The sequence below is a fragment of the Urocampus carinirostris genome, chromosome 3 (assembly GCF_059441175.1).
Source record: "Urocampus carinirostris isolate Australia breed hairy pipefish chromosome 3, RoL_Ucar_1.0, whole genome shotgun sequence".
Taxonomy (NCBI): Eukaryota; Metazoa; Chordata; class Actinopteri; order Syngnathiformes; family Syngnathidae; genus Urocampus; species Urocampus carinirostris.
The window spans coordinates 21,815,934-21,843,751 of NC_142351.1; the positions used below are offsets into that span (position 1 = coordinate 21,815,934).

At 40.0% G+C, this 27,818-nt stretch overlaps 1 protein-coding gene across 1 annotated transcript; it reads left to right on the top strand.

The window, feature by feature from the left end:
* On the top strand, nucleotides 1-27,818 carry grm6a (glutamate receptor, metabotropic 6a). Its single transcript, XM_088331034.1, has 15 exons — nucleotides 1-152; nucleotides 3,856-4,375; nucleotides 11,615-11,831; nucleotides 16,728-16,863; nucleotides 16,934-17,088; nucleotides 17,179-17,319; nucleotides 18,791-18,997; nucleotides 19,108-19,247; nucleotides 21,481-21,603; nucleotides 21,665-21,929; nucleotides 22,080-22,315; nucleotides 24,113-24,274; nucleotides 24,338-24,487; nucleotides 27,390-27,530; nucleotides 27,607-27,818. The coding sequence occupies exons 2-15, from the start codon at nucleotides 3,899-3,901 to the stop codon at nucleotides 27,694-27,696; spliced, it is 2,640 nt and encodes an 879-aa protein (XP_088187160.1). The 5' UTR covers nucleotides 1-152; nucleotides 3,856-3,898; the 3' UTR covers nucleotides 27,697-27,818.

Sequence of the window (27,818 nt, forward strand, 5' to 3'; positions counted from 1 at the left end):
AAACACAGTTCCACACACACTAACGCGCTGTTCCTATTCGTCTGTTTGGAGGTAGATCATTTCTCCATCCAGCAGGTGAAATTGACTTGAGCAGGACCTCCATCAGGGCAGTCAGGACGTGATCCCCCCGCCCGGGAGGACACACTTCCTGTGTGAGTACAGTTTTTTTGTTTTTTAATCAATTCCAAAAGCATTCTTTTATTTGGTTATTCGTTATCATTATTAATACCAAAGTATTTGCACTTTCCCCCCCGTTGATGATGTCCAGTTTTGCTTCTCTTATAAAGATCAAATTGAGACAATAATCCCGGTTGCACCGTTGCAGCACGTGTGACGGGGGAGGCGTTCCATTTCATATTCAACCTAAAAGGCACTTTTTCGTTGCAAAGTAAAATGTTTAAATGTTCTTATATATGCAAAAGGTAAAATACTGCACCCTCGGTTTATTGGGAACTGGTATATGTGCAATAGAACTCAGTTTGGGAGAAATCGAACTGACTGGTTCTCAAATGGAAGAATTCTCCGTTTCTAATCTGGTATTACTGGAAGGCGAATCTCCTGCTTATACTCTTGAAAAGTGTTTTTTGCTGTGATGTTTTATGGTATCCGTGCTATCTGGGAACATGTGCAGTAATAGAAGTCGTATTCTTGTACAGCAGACCAATTCCCGATTACTCTCAACAGTTCACAAATCCTCTATAAAAATATATACATGAACTCTTTACCAAGCATTTTTCAGAAAATATAACCTACAATCCCAACAGAATTCGAAGATTCTCACTACTTTTCAGGGGTGACTAGAATATTGTGTTTTAAAACGACATACACTTGTTAGTAACCAATTGAGAGATTGGGTTTTGCTCTTTCAGTCGAAAAAAGTCTGGCTCTACCTTATTCTGTTCTTTATTTTTAATTTGAAAATGCTTTGTATGACATAAATAAACAATCTCTAGCAAAATATAAAATGTTTGTGCAATAGTGCATTTTCTGCAAAACACCAATAGCTCAACAGTCCTTCCCTTTTATAAAACATAAGAAAATAAAGATTTAATGACATATCTCAAATAAACAATTACAAATAGAAACTAATGAGTAGTTTTTGGTTTGAACAAATTTATTGACACTAATAACAGAAAACAATCTTGATAATCTCAACAGCAATCAAGCACATTCACAATATTATATTTCAATATGACGTTTAACAGCAAACACAATGTGAGGTTTGAACAACCCTTTTCGAAAATCTTAATAGTAGCATGGATATTTGTGCGTCCTCGTGCGTGCGTGTTTACTAAATCTAATACAGTGGTACCACTACTTAAGAATTCAATTTGTAGCTTGGTAACCTGAAAACGTAAGTAGAGACGCATTTTGAATTTAAATGCGCTAATCCGATCCAAGCTTCACAAAGGTACAATATTTTTTTTTTAATAAATCATAAACGAGCATCAGAACATGAGACAAATATATGTTAAAATTACATTACCACACAATAAACATAAAACGAGAGGCACATAATGTAAAAAACGAATAAAGGAAATAATGAAAATATGTATTTACCTTTTTGCCCCACGTTTCTTGAAAAACTGATCCAATAAGTGTCTGCTTTTGCCAGCTTTTGACAATTCGGCGGAAATGCGCAATTCAGACGTTGCGATAGCCCAACTTTTCTTCCAAGTGATTCCTTCCCATAAATTACAAAACTTCATGAAATTTTGATAAAATATATTTGATTTTGGCTGATTGAATGATGTTGAAAAGGCTTTAAATGATGCATGTAGTCTCGTGAACGTAATTGATCCTACAAAAAAAACTAACCATTATCTTCCAATAGAATCAGATAAATAAAGCATTATTTTCTGATGGCTCTTTCAGTAACCATGCATTTTCAACAGGCACAAAAGACAATTTCCTTGATATAAAAATCCACATTCCTTTAACATTAAATGAAAGAAGCCTTATTATCTAAGCCCCACCAGGAGCAAAAAGTTTTCATTTGAGCAAAAGTGGACTAAATTTACTCCAAATAAAATAATAATAGCAGTTTTATATCATTCAGCCATACTGATTTTTTTTTTAATATATAATTATATTGAAAAACAAATAAGTGCAAACAGTTTACAGTCAAAGTGTCCCACCAACATACCCCATATTATCTGTAAGTCAGTAAATAATCCTTTTTATAGAAGCCTATTAAACAAGCTATGTTAACTTCTGAGAAACTTTATGATAAAAACCAACAAAACAAACTGTAAACAGCGCCACCACGCCACCCGGAGCAATTTGAGTGGGTATAGCGGAATTGTTGGGCAGAGTTCTAAACACAGCATAGCGCACTCCCTTCTCCCCTTCACCTAGCGCTGTCTGCCCCTTAGGTTATTATGTCTCTTTGCAGTATTTTGTAACACCTTTATAAAAGAACTTTGCTCGCACCTTGTTTTGAAACATTATTTAGGACAAAAATTATGGTCAAAATCTCTTAAGTAACTTTGGGAAGGAGACACATTTTAAGTGGTTTATTTATATTGATATGAAACACGGGCTCTGGCAAGGTCAACCAGTGAAATAATATGCGCCGAAGAATTGGCTTGTTTTTTGGAGCGTGGATTTGGCGTTTTGTTTAATTCTGTCTTAAAGTATACCGCGTGGCTTTTTCAAAAAAAAAAAAAAAATCTAAATATATTAGCTTTCATGACTCTTTAGGTCAAAAAGGTTCCTGACCCCTGCAGTATAGCGACATCTAGTGGTCAAAGATTAAACAATCGGCCGGAAGCGTAATCACATGCTAAAATCAAGGCAGCACAAGTTAAAATCTGAGAACCCAGAACACATATTTCAGAGGGAAGGCCCGCGGGCCACATCCTGCCCATGACAAAGTTTTCTACGGCCCCTTATTATTTTGTATTTGTATTTCATTTATTTTTGCTTTTCAGTCATGTTGCAACAAACATCTCACCACAGAACGAACAAATCACATGAAAAGAAAAAAGGATGAGAATTTGAAGCCAAAAGTTTATAAGAGACCCGTCCCCAAAATAACTTTGGACGCTTCTTCAATCAATCATATAAGTTGCCAGTGTCATGAATGTCTCCTTTTTGGTTGATCGGCATGACTTTGGTCTTATTGGAACTGATGCGCAGATCTTTTACGCACACAAATACTGCATTTCCCATAATGCACCGGTAATGCACACGTGCTTACACAGGTGAGATAGACTTACAGACAGAACATGGCTTCAATGTACACCCGCCTTTCAATATGTTTTTACTAGGTTCATTCTGCAATGTGTTACATGGCAGATTGTCATATTCAAAATAATTTTTCTGAGATTTAGATAGATAGATAGATAGATACTTTGTTCATCCCCGAAGGGAAATTCACATTTCCAGCAGCATCCCTGAGCTGAGAACAATCGAGAACAATCGAAAATAACACGGGAGCTGCTGGAGTGGCTGCCATTCGTGACGGCGCCGGAAGAAAAGATTCAATTTGAATCATGTACAAACAAACAAACAATTGAATCATGTACAAACAAACAAACAAACAAAATATTCATGTTTCAATAAGTGGAGTGTTTATGGTTGGATGGAAGTGTGTTGCTGAAGAAATTTACAAAAACATCTTGACTTAACAGACTATTGCTTTATTTATCAGATCATATTGGAATATATTTGTTTGGCTATTAGAGGTTTAACTTTGCTTTATGTGTCATTACATTTTTTTTTGATGAACATTCCATCTGTCTGTCCCTCGGGTTGTAGCAAAACATTTATTTGGCCCTCCGCTCATTTGACTTTGACCTAGAACTTGCAAAAAATCTTGGATTGACCCATTTCTGTTTTGAATGTTCCCAGGCACCACAAGACACAGGATGAAGATAGTCAGGTGAACGTCAGAATGACATCGTTCATCGTTCTACTCCTCCTGCTGGATCTCACGAACCAAACGTGGGCCTCCCATCAACATTTCCATCCCCATTCCATCAAGATCCCGGGCGACATCACTCTGGGCGGCCTGTTCCCCATTCACGCCCGAGGACCCCACGGTTCGCCCTGTGGTGAGCTGAAGAAGGAAAAAGGCATCCACCGCATGGAGGCCATGTTGTACGCCCTGGACCAGATCAACGGCGACCCCTCACTGCTGCCGAACATCACGCTGGGCGCTCGCATACTGGACACGTGCTCCCGGGACACGTATGCCCTGGAGCAGTCGCTGACTTTTGTGCAGGCCATAATCCAAAAAGATACGTCCGACATCCGTTGTTCTGACGGGCAGCCGCCCATCATCCGGAAGCCCGAGCGAGTGGTGGCGGTTATTGGCGCCTCGGCGAGCTCCGTGTCCATTATGGTGGCCAACATCCTCCGTCTTTTTGAGGTAGCCCATGCAGTGGAAGTTTTTGTCTTTTTGCCATATTTCAAAGGTGCTCAACGGAATTCGAAAAGTTGCTACTCTCTTGTTCCATCTCCTGGCTTTAAGTCACGATTGCGGTCTTATTTATGATGCAAGTCAAGCACTTTTCAGACACGTTTGAATAAACTCTTTATTGATGTTTTGGGGGGTTTGGGTTGCCGTTTGTTCTTGAAACAGGCCTTTTCTTATTTTACCATTTTCATGATACACAAACAAAAAACGGCAATGAAGAGCATAAAGTCACTCTCCAACCTCCCTCCCTCACACCCTTTCCTTCTACCTAATGTGTTGCGTGGCCTGAAAAATGTTGCTAAAAGTAAGAGAAAAGCAGAGAAGTAATGTGAAAAATAATTGTAAAGGCTCTTTGAACTCAGTTGGGCATTGCTAACACATTCTTAATAGAGAAAATATTCTACTCTCAATGTTTTAAGGACACCCCAGACACCCAACTTCAAAGACAGGGATGTCAAAGTCAAACAAATGGAAGGGCCCAGAAAAATTAAGCTACAAGCTGAGTGCTGGATTAATCAAATATTAAAAAATTGTAAAATGACCCGTATACTCTCGTGCAGGGGTCTCCAATGTGGTGCCTGCGGGCACCGGGCAACCCCCTAAGGATAGCTGAGTAGCCTGAGAACCAGTTCTGAAAAAAGCTCACCAGGGATGGGTCATTGTGATTTTCCAGAAGTATTATTTTTTTAGTTCTTGACTGAGTCTTTTTAACCCCACTTCCAACAATTAACTGTGAAATAACGCCAATACATTACAATAATAACATGATAAATTGTTATTTTACAAATGCTTATCAAACCAGTAATCCTTTCAGATAGGTAGTAACAAAAACTAGCTTTCAGCTACAAAGTGTTTGGACTCCCCTGCTCTCGTAATCCTGATTGATCCTACTGAAAAGCTAACAAATATTTTACAATATGATCAGATAAATAAAGCAATATTTTATGGATCTTTGGGTAATCTTTAATTTTTAACATCCTCAAAGACAAATTTCCTCGATATAAAAATCCTTGACACATGAACATTCAATGATAGAAGCCGGTTTTATTGAGGCACTATCAAGAGCAAAGCGCAAGAAAAAGTAACATACAGTCAAAACAAATACACAATGATTACTGGTGCTTGATACAATAATATATCAAGATCATCACAGGGGCAGAGAAAACCTTCTAAGGGTCTGGATGTGGCCCATGGGCCTTCACTTTGGCACCTGTTTTATGGTATTGGGTGCCCTTATTTGGGTCACAACATAATGTGACATGCTATTTAATCAGATAACTTTGGGTAAATTGGCACCAGACAGTTTTTCATGGCAGGGTGGAGTGTACACTCACTGGTCACTTTATTAGGTACACAATGCTAGTAACAGGTTGGACCGCCTTTTGCCTTCAGAACTGCCTCGATTCTTCGTGGCATGGATTCAACAAGGTGCTGGAAGCATTCCTCAGAGAGTTCGATCCATATTAACATGTTGGCATCACACAGTTGGAGCAGATTTGTCAGCTGCAGATGATGCCAATCTCCAGTTCCACCACATCCCAAAGATGCTCTGTAGCAGGGGTGGCGAACAAGTTTGACACAAAGAGCCGAAATTTTTAACTGGGAGAGTCAAAGAGCCACACCACGCACTGACCGGCATTATACGTAACCTTTGCAGTCAGTTATGTGTCCGGAGCAGCATAAAAACAACAAATCTGCCAAATTAATTTCAAAATATTATTTAAAATGTGTTATTAGATCTGATGGATTCAAGTGTGTATTAAGAGGGAAAAAAACTAAACATGAAATGAGGTAAAGAGCCACCGTAGATAGAAAACACGATGAGGCAAAGAGCCGCATTCTTGTTGGCCAAGAGCCGCATGAGGCTCTAGAGCCGCGTGTTCGCCACCCCTGCTCTATAGGATGGAGATCTGGTGACTGGGAAGGGCATTTGAGTATAGTGAACTCATTGTCATGTTCAAGAAACCAGTCTAAGTTTATTCCAGCTTCATGGCATGGCGCATTGTCCTGCTGAAAATAACCATCAGAAGTTGGGTGTATTGTGGTCAATTGGTAACAAGGGGCCCAAAGAGAGCCAAGAAATCATTGCCCACACTATTACTCAACCACCCTCAGCCCTGAACCGTTGATACAAGGCAGGTTGGATCCATGCGTTCAGGTTGATGACGCCAAATTCTGTCCCTACTGTCCAAATGTCGCAGCAGAAATCGAGACTCATCTGACCAGGCAACATTTTTCCAATCTTCTATTGTCCAATTTTGATGAGGTTGTGCAAACTGTAGCCTCAGTTTCCTGTTCTTAGCTGAAAAGAGTGGCACCCGGCGTGGTCTTCTGCTATTGTAGCCCATCTGCCTCAAAGTTCGAAGTACTGTGCGTTCAGAGATGCTCTTCTGCCTAAAAGGTGGTTATATGAGTCACTGTTGCCTTTCTATCAGCCTCGAACCAGTCTTGCCCTTCTCCTCTAACCTCTAGCATCAACAAGGCATTTCCGCCCCCGTAACTTCCGCTAGTTTTTCTTTTTCAGACCATTCTCTGTAAACTCAAGAGATGATTGTGCATGAAAACCTTAGTAGATCAGCAGGTTACTGAGATACTCAGACCAGCCCTTCTGGCACCAATAACAATGCCACGTTTAAAGTCACTCAAATCACCTTTCTTCCCCATACCGAAGCTCGGTTTGAACTGCATGAGATTGTCTTGACCGTGTCTACATGCCTAAATGCACTGAGTTGCCGCCATATGATTGGCTGTTTGGAAATTAAGTGTTACCAAGTAATTAGACAGGTGTACCTAATAAAGTGGCCGATGTGTGTAGTCATTAGTTAATGTAAAAAGTTAGGTCTGTGCGAAACAGTCTTCTATTTTTGAGCAAAACGGCAGACTACCAGTCTGCACATGCTGGATTAATTTCAAAGCAATTAGTGTCTGCCTCATTGCTCGTTTTAATGTTTTTAATAACTGAATGAGTGTGAATGAGTGTGTGCAGGTTGCAGCAAAGACCAGTGCAGTGAAGGTCGGTAGGCTACTAGATGATGCTGGAGAATTTAATTGGAAATACAGAATAACGTAAACTAGGTCACCATGGTAACCGTTTCATGACATTCCACTAACTTTAAATGTTGCCTTTGTATTTAGTTGTTGAGAGCCTTTTGTGAAAAAGTGATTATGTTAACAATATTCACTAATCTGCTAACATGCAGACACACACAGCGTACCCTAATGTGATTGTTACTCCCTTGATTGAAGCATGACACACATTTGGGCTGTTGCACAACTGTAATCCTTTTGACTGCTGTGTGTCCTTGTTTTTGTCTATTCATTCACACAGAATGTAACCATAAGTTTATCAATTCACACGCATCATGGGTGTCAGACTCATTTTAGCTCATGGGGGCTGGACTTGTAAATTATTTGAATAAAATTTAATTAAGTTATGATAGGAAGTTAAGATTTGATAACAAAATGATTATAGAGGCCAAGATTTAATGAACTTTCCCAAAACAAAACAACAAATAGCATAGAAAGACTCATTTAAATTATAGATTTAATAATTGGAACATATTTCAGACACCCAGGTGCTATGTGTTTCATTAATATTCTTTGTATTGCCCTAAACAGCGCATCCGTGACTTTTACTTAAGTAAAATAACATTGTGATGGGTTTCCTCCATGTTCTCTGATTGACTATTGATACTCAGCAAATACAGATACGATGGGTGCTTTGCAAGTGGCGCCTGGCTTTGGCGACATCCAGTGGACATATTTAAAACTGCAAATCATTGTTTCTTTTGTACTTCTCTCAGCGGGCCACATAAGATGATGTAGTGGGCCACGTTTTGCCCGCTGGCCATAATGAGTTTGACAAATAATATAGTCTATTCAAACATCTGCCCATCTATTTTCACAGAGAAAGTCCACTTTTGTTTTAGCATTCGCACACAATGTACATATCTTCTGTGGAATGTTTGGTGGTTGATGTGATTTGCCGGTGTTGTGCCTTATTTCTTCTCCCCTGAATAATCGGACTCCGGTTCGCAAGAACCCACACTATGCTTCTTAGACATGCGCTTTCGACAGAACGAGTGTCGCGATCGTAATCTGTACAATGTGTTTATTAAGGAAGATTCTATTTATGTGATTAAAACAAAAACAAAAATGATCGTAGTCTATAAAATAAGATTATTAAGACTTATTAATCGGAACGTTACCAACACCTGAGGCGACCCAATGTAGCTAATTGCTATATATACGACTAGTTGTACTAAAGTAGGCCATACTAGGTGTATTATAAAAGCCTTTTTGTAATTCAGGTTTATTGTTCATAGTTGTTCACAAATCGCTGTAACCGGAGCACCATTGTGAATGAGACCCTGGTTTTACTGGATTTTACTCTGTAAACAAACGTTTGAATTTAATTTAAAATCATACTCTCCTATCTACTGTTTGCAAAGTAAGACACACGATAAACCTATTGTGTTGTGTGGCTATGGGAGACTACAGAGGAATACCACACTTTTGGATGTGTTTCTGAATAGTTCCTCTACAGATAAAGTTACGGTTTTATTAATAGTATTATGAGAAAAGTCTGAAATATTTCAAAATCATTTTGTTGACATTGAGATCGCAGGATGGTAGCCTATAACAATGTTTTTTAACCAGGGTGCCAAGGCACACTAGTGTGCTGTAAGACCATGTCTTTGCAAAAAAGCATGCCACAGTTCAGTATCATTCATTTTTTTCCAGTTGTCGTCCAAATAACTTTAACATTCATCCACCTGGCAGCAAAATCGTATTATTTTTTAAACCTTTTATATATTAATTATCTGCTCATTAGGTAGTAGGCTACAAGGAAAAGTTTTTAAATAACTGCATACTGCAAAGAATAGTGGATGGAGAACCCTCATTATGTCTTTTATTTACTTAATATATAACTAATTATACAAGTTATACATGTTAGTGTGTAAATATGTGAAAAGGTGGCATGAATAAAACTAGAAAATATACTACAAGTTTTGAACAAACTTGTCTGCTGGTCTTACTTTGGAACACAAAACTTTACTCTGCAATTAATGTGGAATGAGGCTAAGAGAAAGACATTAATCCATCCACAAAGGAACAAGCAAATTACATCGGCTACAGTTATTGGGGTTACGATTGTCATTGATATCAACTTTGTAAAACAAAGTATGCAACAAGATTAGACATGGCACCACAGGGTAAAGACTTTGAAGAGAAAAAAAAGAGAAAAGACTATCCGGATAAATAGGCAAAAAAATAATAATCACGAGGTCGTGCTTTGCTTGGAAAACTGGCCCGAGTTATAATAATGCAATGGAAAAGAATAGTACATTGTAACAAGAGTGCAATGAAAATAAGTCCGGTAACATTTAGCAGCAGCAGTTTTAAAAACCCAGTATAATTCACAAGGTACAGTATATATATTTTTACAGTTTCGTGCAATAGTATGTATTTTTTCACTCTTTTGTTATCGTGACTGAATATTGGAGTTTTCCGCAACACAAGGCAGTCGCAAGACAAAGGAGTGTAAGAAAATCAATATGTAAGATTCCAAGATGTCTTTATTTTGCTATTGCACATGGAATTTATCCTGGGTCATGAAAAACGCTGATGGAGATGACATACAGGTAGGTGCAAATGGAAAGGACAGGACAGTGCAAGATACAGTATGACCATGTGAAATGAAGTACAAAACCAACAGTACAGAAAACAGTAAAAATGGTTCTCCGGTTACTGCGATCAGTGAACAACTATGTACAATAAGCATGCATTACACCAAATAAAGCCTACTTGTGAACAACTAATCGTGATCGTGAATATTATTTTCACACACATAACCTTCCATGACCGACGGTAGTAAATCTTAGTAAACGGTTGGTGAGGCCAGTAGACAACAACAACAATAAAGCGATACTATTCAACACCTTTGGCAATGACTAGTTAAACTAATATTATACAGCTATCGGATGAGGTGGCTCACATTTGGAAAGCACAAAGATCGGTATTTAAAGAAACTGAGTAAGCATTAGCAGGCCTAGCTACCGACCCATAACGTCTTCGTCCTGCCATATCTCAGATCTAACAAAATTGTCCAGTCTGCCTGACTTCAGTCCACACTTTCTGTATCACTTAATTGTAAATGGAGTCTCCCCATACACCGGTGCTGATCTAGACACTTATACAAGTCTGGATGAATACCATTTCTTATTGGTGTGTGCCGAAAAATGCACTCCGGACTTGAAATTTTCCCCTCTTGAGCAAACGTTAATGAAATTACTTTGCATCTAAATTTTGGGGGAATGTAATAGAACACTAAAGCATGGGGCATTTGCACCTTGTATAGGAATAACTTTTGAGCATGTTGAAAGTATGGCGAAATGACGCTTAATCTAATGAACGTTCGTCTTCTGTTTTATCCATTGATAATTTGACGGTTCATTTCAGCGTAACAACCCTAATAGTAGAGCACATAACAGTTTTCAATGAATGTGATGTTCGGAAGATTACTGTTTTGAACCGTTAGTTAATTGCAAAAAAAGGCAGCTCGCTAACATAGTAAGAAAGGACACTAACATTAGTTGGTTAGCACTAGCTATATTTAGTGTCTATGAAATGACTCCTACATACTTTCCCAAAAATTGCTCGGAAATACATCAAACGTACCTTGTAAAAAAATTGTTCACTGAAAATCCTGAAATACTTTGAGGCCTGTCATCAGTTACTCCGTCTGATTGCAGATAAAATTACTGTCTTCTGTCTTCATCAAAAATGCCAAATCAGGCTTAGAACCTTGCTGGTTCGCATAGCCTACCGCATAGCAATAAATCACCATCACAAAGAATCGTGTTATATTCTTCTGCCGTCTTTATTGATATTTGTTTCAACTCAAGTGCTGTCCGTCATGGCTCTCATTCTGCCGGGAAAGGCAACTCGACGTCATGTGCAAAAGGTCAAATGTGTTAAGATACATCGGGTCACCTGTTGGTGACGTTGCATTAATGTGTCTAGATAAACTTATTACACAGACTATGATGACTCTTTTGTTTTAATCCCCCCCATCAATATTCCTTGTTCTGTCAGAAGTGCAGCGCTGATAAACATAGAGTGCTTTCACGCGAAGGGGAGCCAGATTTTTCAAGGGAGTCGGAATTAAGCACAACACATGTTTCTCAGATCCCACAGGTGAGCTACGCTTCAACCGCTCCAGAACTGAGCGACAACAACCGCTACGACTTTTTCTCCCGGGTTGTTCCGCCCGACTCGTACCAAGCCCAGGCCATGCTGGACATCGTCAAAGCTTTGGGATGGAACTACGTCTCCACGTTGGCCTCTGAGGGCAACTATGGCGAGAGCGGAGTGGACGCTTTTGTGCAAATCTCAAGGGAGGCTGGTAAGCTTGCACTTTGAACACTTCCTGTCCTGTTGTGAACATTTCGATACAGGTCATGGATTACCCCAGGTACCACACAACAATATTGAGTTAAAGAGGCCTAGGCCTCACCCACAGAGTTTCTGTAGAGTAAGCAGATTGTGTAAACCACTCTGCTTGAATCCTTTCACTGATATCATTTTATTTACAATAATCAATAACAAACATTTTCAATAGACAAGACAAATATCCGAACACGGTAACCATAAACCAAATAAGCATTTTCACTTTGTAAAGTTCCACATGTATTCATCGAGTGCATTTTTATTCTATTATCGATTTTTCAATAAAATACCCAAAAGTGGATATCATCCATTACTCTTACAACTATCAACTCCAATCCAGCACATGTGGATAAACGAGAAAAAAGCACACGGTGTGTATCAAAAACGTGAATACGAACTGGCTACTTAGTGAACTCTCTGGGTCTTTTTTTTCTTTTCGTTTTTTTTTTTTCAATAAATCTCTTGAAACTTGGAAATATGCACTCAATCTTTACATTCAAACGGGCAGAAATATTGCTACAGTCATGACAATACTTATTGTGTAAATCATTAGCATATAAACAACAGATTAACCTGTAAAATATGAGATTGTGTGTTGGAATGAGGCTGTGTAAACCACTCTGCTTGAATCCTTTCACTGGAAACAGATACCACACAAAGGTTCCTACCCCCATGGCAACACACTGTAGCAATACTGTATATTCTCTGTGATTTTCCATCAATAGATAAAACAATAGAAATTGTGTTCAGTACTTTTCAAATTAAAAGAAAGTTCTCTCACTCATATATGAGGGTATCACAATTTCACCACATCAGTGTTGTTGACCCTTTTTGAGCCAAGGCAAAAATGGTCAATCCAGTATTCAGTTTCCTTTTCTAACTTTAAAGATAGCTTAGAAAGACACTGTGTTTTGAGGGGGGGGGGGATTTTTTAAGGGTTATTTTTCTATCTTCTTTATTCATTATCCGTTGTCGGTCAGTTCATAATACGCTACAAAGCCTAGGAGCCGGGACTCTTACACTCAGCCTAAAGACCAAGCTAAGGTCCTAGCCTTAAAGCCTCTAGATGTTGTCATATTTTTAGTACAGTACAACCAAAAACTGATGCTACAAAGCATAAGGGGTGAATAAAAACTACGGAAACTCAAGGTGACCAAACCGCAAAATTCTTTTTGGGCAAACCTTTCACACGGTTTTTGTTTATTGTGGCGTACCAGTAGCAGCAAGATTGTTGAGAATCATGTCAGCTCCCTTTAGGTCAGGGGTGTTGAATATATGGCTCCAGGGTCAGCTCAGGCCTTCAGACAGATTTAATCTAAGAGAAACACAAAAGAAAAATAAGCAACAATGACCTGTAGTTTTAGATACGTCCACTGGATGTCATCGAATCAACTTGCCACTCCAAACCACCCACTGTAACTTTATATAGATACAACCATTTATGAGCAATACCATTTGAGGAAACACCCATCCCGATGTCGTTTGACTTATAAAAAGAAGTCACATACGCTCTGTTTAAGACTATACGATTGGATGTCTCCCAACATTTGCTACCAAACTATACTGAATAAAGTATCTATCTATCTATCTATCTATCTATCTACTTTTCATCCTCAGTTATTGAAAACGATCAGTAATCAACTGGATTACAAAATAAAAAATAAATAAAAAAATAGCATCTGGGTCTTTGCAGAAGTTCAAAGAAGCTTTAGCTCTTTTTTATAATAGATATAAAATCAAATAACAAAATTCCCAAATTCAGGTCAACATTTTCATTTAAAAATAATGTACGAGCAGTAAAAGATGTTTAGATTTTGATATCAATCCTTTTACATTTTTTTGCACTTAAATTAGGGTTTGTGTGCTATTTTGTTCACTTTCCAGTTTACATGAGTTTCTATGGGTTACATAAATGTAGTAGAATTAATACATTTCAATGGTTGTGTTCTTTTTTTTTTTTTACAACCGCACAGTTAATAAACAATAAAATACATACATCTGAGTGAAGTAAACGTATAACTGTGATAATCGCTTTGAAATAAAATCTTACACCCCTGAATTCTTATTGTAATTTGTGAGCCTCCGAAAAATCCCCAGCCCTACGACTAAGTCACTTTTTATGCCGTTTACTAACTAGACTGGCCCCCGTGAGCGAGGTGTTTCTACCATGTGGCCCTTGCGCTAACATTAGTTTGACACCCGTGCTCAAGGTAAACCTCATCTGATCAAAAATACATAAAAACAAATTCTTGACCTACGAGTTTTTACAAAAGTGCATGTTCATTTGGTAGTTGATGTTTTTTTTGCTTCCTGATTAAATCAGTTGTTCTTCTTTGCTTCTTGATTAAATCACTAGCTCTTTTTTTTTGATGAACTCATTTTACCACTAAGAGGCGCTAAATAATCCACAATGTCTCCTATTTGACCCAAAGAACTATAAAACCAAAACTATTTAGGTTTTTTTTTGAGTTAGAGACATTCCATATATTTTAAGACAAAATTCAACAAAACTGCCAAACTTGCTCTCCAAACAAAAATTCTTCTACTCATTTTATTTCGCTGTGTGTCATTTGATGATTTGATCAAATCTATGAAGCCTGTGTTCCGTATTAATATAAATATACCACTTAAAATGTGTCTCCCTCCCGGATCCCTCAGTAACTTAAGAGTGCTAGGGTTGATTTTGATCATCATTTTTGTCGTAAACAATGGTTTCAAAACTAGTTGCAAGCAAGTTATTTTGTAATACTGCAAACAATAGGGATATCACCATATTTACCTTTGGCGCAGACCGCACTGAGCAAAAGAGCGAAGGGATTGCTTGCACTGTGTGCAGAGATCCGTCCACCTCTAACGCTTACCCGATCAAGTTGCTTGAGTGGTTTGCTGGCATTTTCGGGTGTTTACAGTTTGTTCTTTTGGTTTCATTATTAAGTATCTCAACAGTGAACATACATAGTATAATTAGCTTCAATTCAAAGGATTTCTTAGCGACCTACTATGTTGCTGTGACACCCCGACTGTAAACTGTAGTTTAGAATGTGCGCTTTATATACTGCACTGAATGTCATGTTTATTCGGTGTTGTTTCAGCTTTGTATGTACCAAAATCCGGTTTTAACCACCTGACTTTAAAAAAACACAGTGAAATTCGCTAAAGTAAAATGTTATTTCCAAGCCAGATGTACTCATGAAAAGAGCCATATGTGGCTTGCGAGCCATATGTTCTCGACCCCTGGTATAGCCTAACTTGACAAACTAGATCTGTTCTCATTTTTACAAGGTCAGGCCGCGGTAAGTAGTTCAAAAAATGAATATGGAAAATAATTCTGGTGTAAAAATTTTTTAAAGTTTTAAAACGTATTTTTCTTTCACAATTTGTGACATTTTACTTGTTTTTTTCTTTTTAAATTGAAAACTCATACAAATGATACTCAAAATGAGCAAAATGATCAAGCAGTGCAACAAAAAATGTTTTACTTCCTTTTGAGTTTTTTTAACCTTGAGAAAAATGGATTGAAATTAGTCCAAAATCTCACCACAGAATAAGCCTCATATTGTTATTGTCATATGTTATGTACATAATAATAATAATAATAATGCATTTTATTTAAAAGCGCCTTTCAGGCCACCCAAGGACACTGTACAGACAATGAAAAAATACAATTTAAAAAGTTGTAAGCGAAATAATAAATAAAAACAAGACATAAAATCATAAAAACAGGAAATGGAGAAGCTATGTGTTGTAGGCAGTCCTGAACAGGTGTGTTTTTAAACGGGACTTAAAAGTGGAGAGAGGTGTGCAGTTTTGGAGGTCCGGAAGTAGATTGTTCCAAAGCTTGGGAGCAGCGCGACTGAAGGCTCTGGCTCCCATGGTGCTCAGGTGGGCAGGGGGCACTGACAGTCGGAGGGAGGACGAGGATCTGAGGGAGCGAGTGGGGACGTGCACCTGGAGAAGGTCGGACAGGTAAGGAGGAGCCAGGTTGTGAATGGCCATATATGTATATAGGATCAGTTTGTAGCTGATGCGATGCTGAACAGGAAGCCAGTGTAGCTGTTGGAGAACGGGGGTGATGTGCTGCTGGGAAGATGTTTTTGTGATGATGCGAGCAGAGGCGTTTTGAACCAGCTGAATTTTATGGAGGGACTTTTGAGGAAGGCCGAAGAGGAGAGCATTGCAGTAGTCAAGGCGGGATGTGACAAGACTGTGGACAAGAATAGCAGTGGTGCGGGGGGTGAGGTAAGGGCGGAGTCTGGTAATATTGCGGAGGTGGAAATAAGCAGTGCGGGTGATGGTGTTGATATGTGAGTGGAAGGTAAGCATGCTATCCAGGATACATTTATATTTTCACTGCACAAGCTCAATTGTTTTCATCAATGGCAATTAGTCATTCAAACAATTTCTCTGTACCACTTTATAAGCAGATTATTCCCCCGAGTAAATATCAAAGTGGTGCTACCTATAGGGATGAAGGTTACAGTTACTCAATTGATCACTAGAAGCTGGCACAGATATAAGTCGCGGAATGCTTTTTTGCAATTAATTATCAATTTGTTTTTATTACCGGTAATTAGATGTGAATGAATGGATAAATGAATGAATAGCCTATATTATCATTATACAAGCATAACAAAATTGGTAGTTTTCCACTACAAGTAAAACAAATTAAAAAGGTAAAGATGTGCAAAAGGATTAACAAAAAGTGTCACGGAAATGGACAATGTCTTGCGGCACACCAGACAAAGACTGACTTCAACTAGTGTTCTCCAGCCCACTGGTTGAAAAGAATTTCTCATTGTGCAAGTGTATTTAAAATTCTGCCATGATTCTCGTGATTGTACTTTTGTTGCAGGCGGTGTGTGTATCGCCCAGTCAGTAAAAATTCCTCGAGAGCCGACAGACGGCGAGTTTGACAAGATCATCAATCGTTTGATGGAGACCAGCAATGCGAGGGGCGTCATCATCTTTGCCAACGAGGACGACATCAAGTAAATGTTAAGACAACTCATCCCGTCTTAAGGGGGCTCCCTAAACCACTTCATCCTGTGACTGTGACAGACAGGTCCTGGAGGCTTCCAGGCGTGCCAACCTAACAGGGCACTTCCTGTTTGTGGGTTCTGACAGCTGGGGGGCCAAGAGCTCACCAATCATGGATTTGGAAGATGTCGCAGAAGGGGCTGTCACAATCTTGCCCAAACGAGCATCTATAGATCGTGAGGATACATGTACTGTTTGGTTTGGGTTTTTCTCGTGTACTGTTCATGCAGTCGAGTGTGTTTGTGTGTTCTGAATGTGTTTTTCAGGCTTCGATCAATACTTCATGTCTCGCTCTCTGGAGAATAACCGCAGGAATATTTGGTTCAATGAGTTCTGGGAAGACGACTTCCGTTGTAAACTTACTCGACCTGGAGTTGAAGTGGACCTCAGCAAGAAAAAATGCACAGGTGGCCTCAGGAACCATTTGTATTTCTTTGATTTTGAGATTAACTTTACATTGCATTCACTCTAAAGGGGGGCTAACAGGGGTTTGCTGTTGAGTTTTTCTTTCTTAATAGTTTTTAAAAACATATATAAACATATTTCTACTCAGAATTCTTTGGGTAGATGAATCCAATAGATGTAGCTGTTTTACCTTATGACTTTTGGTCCAGTCTTTTTTTGAAAAATTGTTTCAAATCTGATATATTGGAGTGTTTCCTTGTATGAATGTGTAGTGTAGTTAGTTTATTCAACCAATAATCTTCACATAAAAATCATCGGAAATCGTCTCGTTGTCTTGTCTCAGTGAGAATTTTAAAATTTAACGACATTCAACATTCCGAATATAAAACGAAAAACAGAAATTACAATTTACAATTATTAAAAATTCGGACAGCACTCGGGTAAAAACTGTTTGTAAACCTTTTAGTACCCTTGAATGACTTCAAGCGTCTACCGCTCCGTAACAGATGGCCTGTTTAAAGTCACCAAAGCCATAGTATATTACTCTGCTTGAGTTATGAGTGCTTCAAAAGCAATATGATGAAACCATCCATTAATGAGCAATTATATTAAAAATTATAACATGTAGACGTATGCATAATTATTTATTCATAACTGCTTATTTGATGGTGCCATTAGCAGATACGAATCTCCATTTTTTGGTCTTTTTTATTTATTTATTTTTGCATGAGTGGAATGTTTACGATTTAAAAAAGGCAAAAATGGAAAACAAAACAGTGCCCCAAAAATTAAATTAGTCTTTGTTTAAAAAAAAGCACCGATGATATTAGAAAAATTGGACCTACATTACCTTTTTTCATGATGTATTGCCAAGGGATGGGTCTTGAGACTACCGGCAGATACAAAAAAATCAAATCAAACATTTTTTCCCTCCTGGTCCGGCCCCTCCGCCGTTTTTGTTTTAAATGCAATGCGGCCCGCTACTCGAAAACTTTGCCCACCCTTGTACTTATGTATGTTTTTGAAGCCTAAAAGTGGGTTGGATCAGACGGTGAAAACGTATGTATTTAAAAGGTAAAAAAAATCTGGAAAATAAAGAGCTGATGCATTGTTTTATTTTATTTTTCTTTAAAGAAAAAGTAATTTCTTGTAAATCACTCCATAAGATATTCTCAGAAAAAAAGACAGAAAATGTCTCAAAAAACAGGAAAATATTTGACTACATTGAAGATTGTAAATTAAGTAAAACACTCACCTTCCAAAATTAAAAAAATCTTTTTGGAAAACATTTCATTTTTTTCCGAGTGAGTCGGCGCAACCATCCAGGAATTTTGCTAGAAAAAAAGCATTTCTAGTGTGAAGTATCCGAAAGTTGTCGCACTAATAACAGCAAAGAGCATATTAATGCATATAAGGATTTCAAGATGGCTATTAAACTGTTTTCCCAATGTGTTCTTGTCTTTGGCTCAGCAGGCCAGGAAAAAATCGGCCAGGACTCTTCATATGAGCAAGAAGGCAAAGTTCAGTTTGTGATTGACGCCGTATACGCCGTTGCCCACGCCTTGCACAGCATGCAGCAACAGCTCTGCAGCGACCAATCAGATGGTGGCGTGTGCGGGGCCATGGACCCCGTGGAGGGACGCGAGCTGCTCGATTATATCCGAGACGTCAACTTCAACGGTCAGAATATAGTGCCGCTCGCCCGCTCGCTTGACGTATAATTAAAAAAGTGGGGTTTTGTACGAATTTACAGAGCAAAGTTGCGAAAGGTTTGTGCTTATTCCCAACAGGAAGTGCAGGCACCAGCGTCCTGTTCAACGAGAACGGAGATGCTCCTGGCCGTTACGACATCTTCCAGTTCCAGATGACCAATCACAGCAATCCTGGCTACCACGTCATCGGCCAGTGGACCAACAACTTGCGTCTCAACGTAGGGTTTCTGTCTGTCCCACTGCCTACATAGATGTTGGAAAGGACCACGTTAGTCCTTGTGTTTGTTTTGTTTGAGTAAAACTATCTAAATTTGTCTTGTTGTTATGTCTTAAGAAAAATCTAAGTTCAAATAGACTAATAGGCAAACAAACATACCGTACTGCGCTCAGCAAGGATGCTTAAATGTTCATAATGTTTTCTTCTGTCACAGTCCTTTTTTTTGTAAATATAGTAAACGTTTAGGCTGGAGCCTAGAGAACAAACCTGCGGTTCTCTCCTCAAAAAGAGATGGAGAAGCTTTTCAATTACTTTTAGATGGATATTAAATTTAAATCAGCGTGCCCTGTGAAGAAACTAACGAAGGATAGTAGAAGTTCGCCTTGGAAAGTACAGAAGAGCTCCAGTAGCAGGCAGCAACATTGCGATGCTCCTAGTGACGGATCTCAAAGGGTGGGAGCTGCAGCACTGGCCAGGGTAGAACAACAATGGCGGCCCAAGGCTTACACCTCCTAGGATGCCATCAGGAATCAGGTAAAAGAGAGCTGGAGATAAAGCGGCTGCTCTGGCAGGAAAAGACAAGCTGCGACTGCAGAGGAACAGACCTCGCGGCAAAAGAATCCCTCTTGGTGTCCAGCATATTTTTCACATGCCCACTAACGTGAGCCACTCTATCAAAGAGCCAACGAGACGTCCACCTCAAGTAGGCCATTTTGATGCCATTCGACGAAGATGACGTGGAAGTATCCGTCATGATGGTTCACACGTTTAACCCAACAAACACAAGGACTAATGTGGTCCTTTACAGATGTAATTGTATGAGTTTTCCAGTTATATCCTTTTCACTATTCTGATTATCACATCATTATTACTTTATCGTGTTAATTTTTTAGATAGATAGATAGATTGATACTTTATTCATCCCCGTAGGGAAATTCACACTTCCAGCAGTCTACCTCGTTGTTTATTAACAGATTAACAGCTAGTTGTAATTAGTGTATCTTATCATTTATTGATTGACGTTTTTATTTTATTTTCGACTGATCATCATATACAAACTTATAATGGATTTGAAAAAACTGCCTTTGTCATGATCACCGATGTGACTCAGCCAACCGCCGCGGGTGCTGATTGGCTCCCTGTCACTATTTGAACGCTGTCCTGTCAATCCCCTGTTGTCAGTCCGTCTGCAAATCTCCGTGCATATTAGGCTAGCATTTTTTTACCCTGACTCTTGCCTGTCCTGTTTTTGCTCCCGTTTGTCTCCGGCCACGACCTGTTTGTATCCTGACCACGTCTGTTCTCCTGTCCCGGCTTACGTCTACTCTCCCGTTCTGGCTTACGACCCGTTTCCGACACGATCACGTCTTGCTCTCCCAGTCCCGCCTACCGAGCAGTTCAGCCCCAATAGTTGTACGCACTACTCTTCTTTTTTCACCTGTAACAACTTTGCTGCTTGCACCAACCTTCTTCGGAGGCATAATTAGGGGCTAAAACATTCCGTTCACCGATATCTAAAGCGAAAGCAAAAAGAAGTCCGCGCGCACGTCATAACTGTTCTTCACGAGGGGTGGGGGCAATCTACACCCGTACGCCGCTCAGCATCGCACCCTAGCATACCGGCGTTCGAACTCCGATTTTTTTGAACGAAAAGCGAAGCAAGAATTTCTCGAAATTTTTGGTCGAGAACCAATTTGTTCGAACTGAGAGGCTTTCGAAAACCGAGGTTCCACTGTACAAGAGCGACTTGGTTCCCGCGCCCGGCGAACACCGGATCGTGTGTTTCTTTCAATAAAACTTGTGGTAAACGTCACGCAAGTGGGTCCTGTTTCCGTTCTGGTCTTGACAGCCTTAATCAATAAAGAGGGCTAACAGGAACAAACCGGAGTTTAGCTTGATCCTGCCCCCTTGGCAATCAAAACACTTTTTACAATAATCTTGTCATGTAATCAGTTTTTTAAAAACAAGGCATTTTGTGTAACAATTATCACATCTCGGCATCACAAAAGAGAAATTATCAGATATAAAACAGAAAAAGAAAATATAATTCAGCATAATCATGTGTGGTACAATATGTCAATTTCATTAAATGGATATAATGGATTTATTTTTCTTTTTTTCTCTTTTCTCGTTATTGACTCTTTCAATCTTTTTGCCTGACACGTCCCCCTCATTTTTGATTGTGTCTCAATTTGGTGTTTGATGAATTTGGTTATTCTTATGTGTTATTTTAGCTGGAGGAGATGCAGTGGTCTGGAGGAGACAAGTCAGTTCCAGACTCCATTTGCAGTTTCCCTTGTAAACCTGGAGAGAGGAAAAAGATGGTCAAGGGGGTCCCTTGTTGTTGGCATTGTGAGGTAATATCATCCACAGCATATCTGGTTTCAAAAATAGGGACTAAATTCGAGTTTGATACAGCTCTGTGACGGCTACCAGTACCAAGTGGACCAGTTTACCTGTGAGACATGTCCATCGGACATGCGGCCTGTGCCAAACAGGACGGCCTGCCGTCCAACGCCCATCATCAAATTGGAGTGGAAATCGCCATGGGCCCTTGTGCCTGCCTCCCTTTCCATGCTCGGTATCCTGGCCACCAGCATGGTCGTCATCACCTTTGTCCGCTTTAACGATACGCCCATTGTGAGAGCTTCTGGACGAGAGCTCAGCTATGTTTTACTGACAGGTTAGCTAATATTTGCTACGTAGAATCATAGTATATATACAATTTTTGGTCTGATGCACCTGACGTACAAGTACAAATTCAAAAGTGCTACACACAGAAGCTTTCTACGATGTCTGAATGCATGGTTTGACCGACTTTCTTTTCTCTTAGGGATCTTTTTGATCTACTTGATCACATTCCTGATGATCGCTGAGCCCGGCGTGGTGGTGTGCGCCTTCCGGCGCCTCCTGCTGGGTCTGGGCATGGCCATCACATACTCTGCCATGTTGACCAAAACCAACCGCATCTATCGCATCTTCGAACAGGGCAAGCGCTCGGTGACGCCGCCCAAGTTCATCAGCCCCACCTCGCAGCTGCTCATCACCTTCATCCTGGTATCTGTTCAGGTGAAAAGAACTTCTCACCGTTTTTAAATTGTGTCGCATATTCTGTCATATATTTGCCATGGGTAAGTTTGCCCTGCGGCTGCTGTTGTTACCTAGTGTAACTTATGGAAAAAGCAAACAATGCCCTGCCAGATGATTAACTACTTGATCAGTCAGCCCATTAGTTATTTGATTTTGGAGAATGGTGATTTGACTTGTTGGTTAAACAATTGTGTTAATAATGGGTCAATTTGTGGATTTTTACCGTTTATTGAGTGAAAATCACATTGGTTGATTCAGTTATCTGTTATTGTATCTATTAGTTGGTTGGTACATTATTTTGGGGTTGCTACCCATTTTTTAATTGGTTGCTAGTTAGTTGTGTAAGGCCTCTCAGATATTTGATAAAGACTTGAGCTGACCTGCTCTGTAAATGACCTTATTTGGAAATTATCGTAATCATATTTGTTTCTTGCTTGAACAGTATTTTGATTATATTAGTAAGATTACCGTGAGTTTATTTAAGAATATGTTTGTATGTGATTCTTAATGTGAAGGTTAAAAACAACCTGCGGCGCGCGAACCGCAGAGGCAGTCTCTCATTCAGTTTGTTATGGTTTATGGTCTCTCATGGTGTTTGGAATTTTTATTTGATGAACGAACAGAATGTAATAAAACAAACTGAAAACCATTAATCAAGACTCGACCCGCTATCGTGGGGATGCTACATGCTTGGTTTCTGTGACTTGTCCTTGCTTTGGTGTGTGTTATTATCTAAAAGCACTCTTGAACACCAGTCTGAGCCAGTTAAGGCCATTGAGTCACACGTAGTCACATCCAGGCCAGTGTCGCTGCTCCTGCGCGGGTGGGCGGCCAAAACAGTATAAGCCTAGGCCCTGTCTTCAATAACACTCTCATCTTCCACGTCACGCTGAAGGAGCCTCCACTGTTTTTTATTCAATCTTTCCGGCATCCAATAAATAGTTAAAAGTGAGTATGCAGTCTCCTGGTAGTTATTTTCTGACATAGTGAGCATCTAAGTTAGATAAAAGAACTGGGCTGATGTACAGGCGAACCTTTCAGTTGATCAATCGATTGGCTGTTTAGGTTGAATTTTTGGTTTGGTTGGTCTGGTAGGTCTGATTTGTTTGTTGTTCAATTATGAGTCAAAATAATGTTGTTGATGTTGTTTAGTATCTTAGCAAATTAATGTGGGCGTAGAAATTGTGTTTTTTGGGCTGGTATGCTGATCGACTGTTTGACTAGTTGTTCAGTTGATTTATTTGTTGATGGGAGGTGGTTGTTCAGTTGGTTATTAGTTAGTCTGTCAATGGTTGGTTGTTGGACACACCTATCTGCTTTTACCTTTTAGCGAAACTGTTTGGGGTGGAACACATTAGGTCGGAGGAATGGGGGGTGGAGGTACTAAAGGGTGACGTCTTGCTCCTCCACATGTTTTTTTCTTTGTATTTTATAGTTTAGCATAAAAATGGTGAATGTAAGAAGTGAAATGCTTCAAGTTGAGTTGACCAAAACCCAAGTTAGATGAAAAAAATGAGTTTATTGAAGAGCCTCTAAGAATTGCACGTCCTTGCACACGCATCATGAACAAGCCAACAGTGGCTGCAATGATGACACAATCCAGGACATGGAGGCCGTGAGTAAAATAGTTCCACATTCCGTCCAGCTCCTTTTATGGGTTGATAGACTGTTTTTATTGACTCAAACCACCTGTACTTTACTTGGTTCTTAACTATGACCAGGATGACTGGCAATCTACACGGACATATGACTCTTTTTTGTGCATGTTTCTGTTAGGTGTTAGGTGTGTTTGTTTGGTTCGCCGTGGTGCCTCCTCACACTATAGTCGACTACGAGGAGCTCCGCCCCCCAAACCCCGACTTTGCTAGAGGAATCCTCAAGTGTGACATGTCTGACCTGTCAATCATCTGCTGCCTGGCGTACAGTATCATTCTCATGGTAATATCTCAAACCCAACACGCTCGCAAAAGCTAGTGTATGACCTCTGCGTTTTCTTGCAAGGTCACATGCACTGTGTACGCCGTGAAAAGCCGCGGAGTACCTGAGACTTTTAACGAGGCAAAGCCCATCGGCTTCACCATGTACACCACCTGCATCGTCTGGCTGGCCTTCGTACCCATCTTCTTTGGTACGGCCCAATCCACAGAAAAGGTGAGAATCTCACACCAGAATACGTTTAGGATTTAATATTGTCTTACAGTGGGGAGCCATGTATTTGCACCTAGGCCTTCAGTAGTCCTACGTTTAAATCAACCCTCAATAAATATTTTATGGTTATAAAACATTTACTGCAGCTACAGCTAGCTACGACACATATCTCATCTCATTAGCTGCACCGCTTATCCTCAGTAGAATCGCGGGGGTGCTGGAGCCCATCCCAGCAATCATCGGGCAGTGAGCAGGGGACACCCTGAACTGGTTGCCAGCCAATCGCAGGGCACACAGGGACAGACAACTCGCTCGCTCATTCACACCTAGGGACAATTTGGACCGGCCAATCCACCTGAAATGCATGTCTTTGGAATGTGGGAGGAAACCGGAGTGCCCGGAGGAAACCCACGCAAGCACGGGGAAAACATACAAACGCCGCACTGGAATTCCGGTAGCTGGATTTGAACCCACACAGGAGGTTCCCAGCTACGACACATATAAAAAGCATAAATAATAACTTCACAAAATTGTAATATTATTTTAGAAATGTACCACATTTTACATTTACGAAAATTATTTTTATAATGGACAAGCTGGAGAGACTATGTCTCTTGGTTGGCCTGGGAACGCCTCGGGATCCCGTTGGATGAGCTGGAGTAGGTGGCTGGGGATAGGGACGTCTGGGCTTCCCTTTTAGGGCTGCTGACCCCGGATAAGCAGAAGACAATGGAAGGATGGATGGATGGATTTTTCATTTGAATATAAAATCAATCCTCTTTTCTTTCCTCAAGAAGATTGTAATTGCTCAGTTGTACAGATTATCCGTGTGTTTCAGTTCCATCAAGAAGTTATTTTCTATCGCTGGAAGTTGAGCTTGTCCTGTCGTTTTATGGTCTAAGCTTTTGCTTGATCTAGGGCTGAAAATGTACGTTGGACAGAAGTAGGGGACACAGGGATATTTTTCGTAACCTTTTTTGTTGTGGAGCGCGGTTACCGCCCCCTAGCCAATCATAGTTTGTGAGAACGCTGATGTTTCCCGTCACCTGCTAGAACGCCATAGTTTCTGATTGGTTAACGCAACAGCTTTATCAACTCTTATTTTATGATACCGGGCTTGCTGAGCTGATTGTGAAGACTAGAGATACATTTTTGACCCTGGTTTCTTTTAAAAGTTTAAAGTAAAATATTGTTTTCTATAAAGTATGTGTTAACAATGCCCCACTGAGTTTAAAGAGCTCTTACAATTTCTTTCCACTATACCTATCTACTTTAATCTAACTTCTAGCAAAGCTGTTTCGGATGGAACACTTTATGTAGAGGCAAGATCGGGCCTAAAAAAACCCAGCCCAACCCAAACTTAAAGAAAATAAGATGAAAAAAGAAAAGTTTTTTTAAGCGCCTCTAAGAAGTGCAAGTACTTGCACGCGCAACATAAAATCCTCTGCGCACCTAGCGCCAACTGTGTGCAAAGACACTGGCATTGTCATTTTGCTTCCTGTGTCAGGTTTGCTGGGGCACTTTCTGAAGGAAAATGGCGGGTGGTCAGTGGCGCTGAGTGTCAAACATGTTTGAAAATGTTGGCGCTCAGTCGCCAAGTTCTTTAAGTACTGGAGAAAACTGCAACTTGACACATGAGCTCTAAATACGAAACACTGCTGTGACGTCTTTGAACGAAGTTTACTTTTATCATCGAGGAAGCGAATGGTCTGTTTAAGGGATGGGATTTCGGACTTGTTTCGGATTTCTATTGTTTTATTCAGTTAACTACTCGGCTCACTAAAAAGAGTCGACTCTTTTGGCTCCTTAGGTTGTTTTTGTTGTTCAATCCATAGATTACCATTCATTATGTATTATTATGAATGGCTTAAAAGACGGAAATAAAGCAAAATTAACACTTAAACACTAACACTGAAAAACAGAGGAAACAAAAATTAAAATTTTTATAAATCTACAAAGAAAATCTTTTTTACACTCAAATTTAAAGTCAACAGCACAGAATCCCTGAAAAATTCAATTTTGACCACAAGTCTTTTGACAACAACCCTCTCAAATGTAGGGCGCAGATTTTATTCGCGAAGCACCCTCATTTGCCTTTTTTTTTCGGCGCATTAGTAAATAATGTATTCGCAATTGCTATCTAACTACATGTTAGTCACTATTTTAAATGGTGTTATTATCTGAAAATATGTGATGTAATCGGCGGCACGGCAGCTGAGTAGTTAGCGCGTCTGCGGCACAGTTCTCAGGTCATGGGATCAAATCCAGCTACCGGCCTTTCTTTGCAGAGTTTGCATGTTCTTCCCATGCTTGCGTGGGTTTTCTCCGGGCACTCCGGTTTCCTCCCTTATTCCAAAAACATGCATGTCAGGTTAATTGGCTGGTCCAAATTGTCCCTAGGTGTGAATTAGCGAGTGAGTGAGTGAGTGAGTGAGTGAGTGAGTGAGTGAGTGAGTGAGTGAGTGAGTGAGTGAGTGAGTGAGTGAGTGAGTGAGTGAGTGAGTTGTTCGTCTCTATGTGCCCTGCAACTGACAACCAGTTCAGGATGTCCCCTGCCTACTGACCGAGGACAGCTGAGATGGGCTCCAGCACCCTACTGAGGATAAGCTGTGCAGATATAGAAATCATTTTGGAAGAGATGTTTAAAACCGTACTGCTGAAAACCACGTCAGAGGAGTGGGGGCACAGTGCCGTTGGTCTTCTGCAGCCGGCTGGTGTGGGGTGTGCACGAGGCTTAAGGAGCTCGGCAGAGGCAGCAATGATGACACAAACCAGGAGATGGTGGCAGCGAGTAGAAAAGTTCTAAATTCCGTACAGCTCCTTAGATAAAAATTCAGATGATTAATTTACTGACTTTCTATTTGATTTGTTTCCCCCACTAAAAAAAAATGCCTCCACCTTGCAGATGTTCATTCAGACTGCGACGTTAACCGTGTCCATGACCCTCAGTGCGTCCGTTTCCCTCGGGATGCTTTACATTCCCAAAGTGTACGTCATCCTCTTCCAGCCTGAGCAGAACATTCAGAAGAGAAAGAGGAGCTTCAAGGTAAACGAGAAAGCAATGAGGTGAAACTCTCACGTAGTCATGGCTTCTCCGATTCTTGATGCTCCCGTTCTGGCAGGGTGTCGTCCAGGCTGCTCAGATGTCTCACAAATCCATCGCGGAGACTCAAAATGGAAAGAGCAAGTTTGAGCCTGACAGAACGCAGTGACGACGGATGATATTGTTCAAGCATTTGTTCAGATGTATTTCAGTTTGGTTTGCCACACGAATATTGGATTGTTCTCATACACTTTAGGTCAAATACAGATAAATAAACCAATTGAAAACTCA

Excerpts from the sequence above, each read along its gene's own strand:
- grm6a (XM_088331034.1), top strand. The coding sequence starts at position 3,899 with ATGACATCGTTCATCGTTCTACTCCTCCTGCTGGATCTCACGAACCAA. Across the intron at positions 21,604-21,664 it reads CTTGTTGTTGGCATTGTGAG|CTCTGTGACGGCTACCAGTA; the intron begins GTAATATCATCC and ends AGTTTGATACAG. Across the intron at positions 27,531-27,606 it reads AGAGAAAGAGGAGCTTCAAG|GGTGTCGTCCAGGCTGCTCA; the intron begins GTAAACGAGAAA and ends CCGTTCTGGCAG.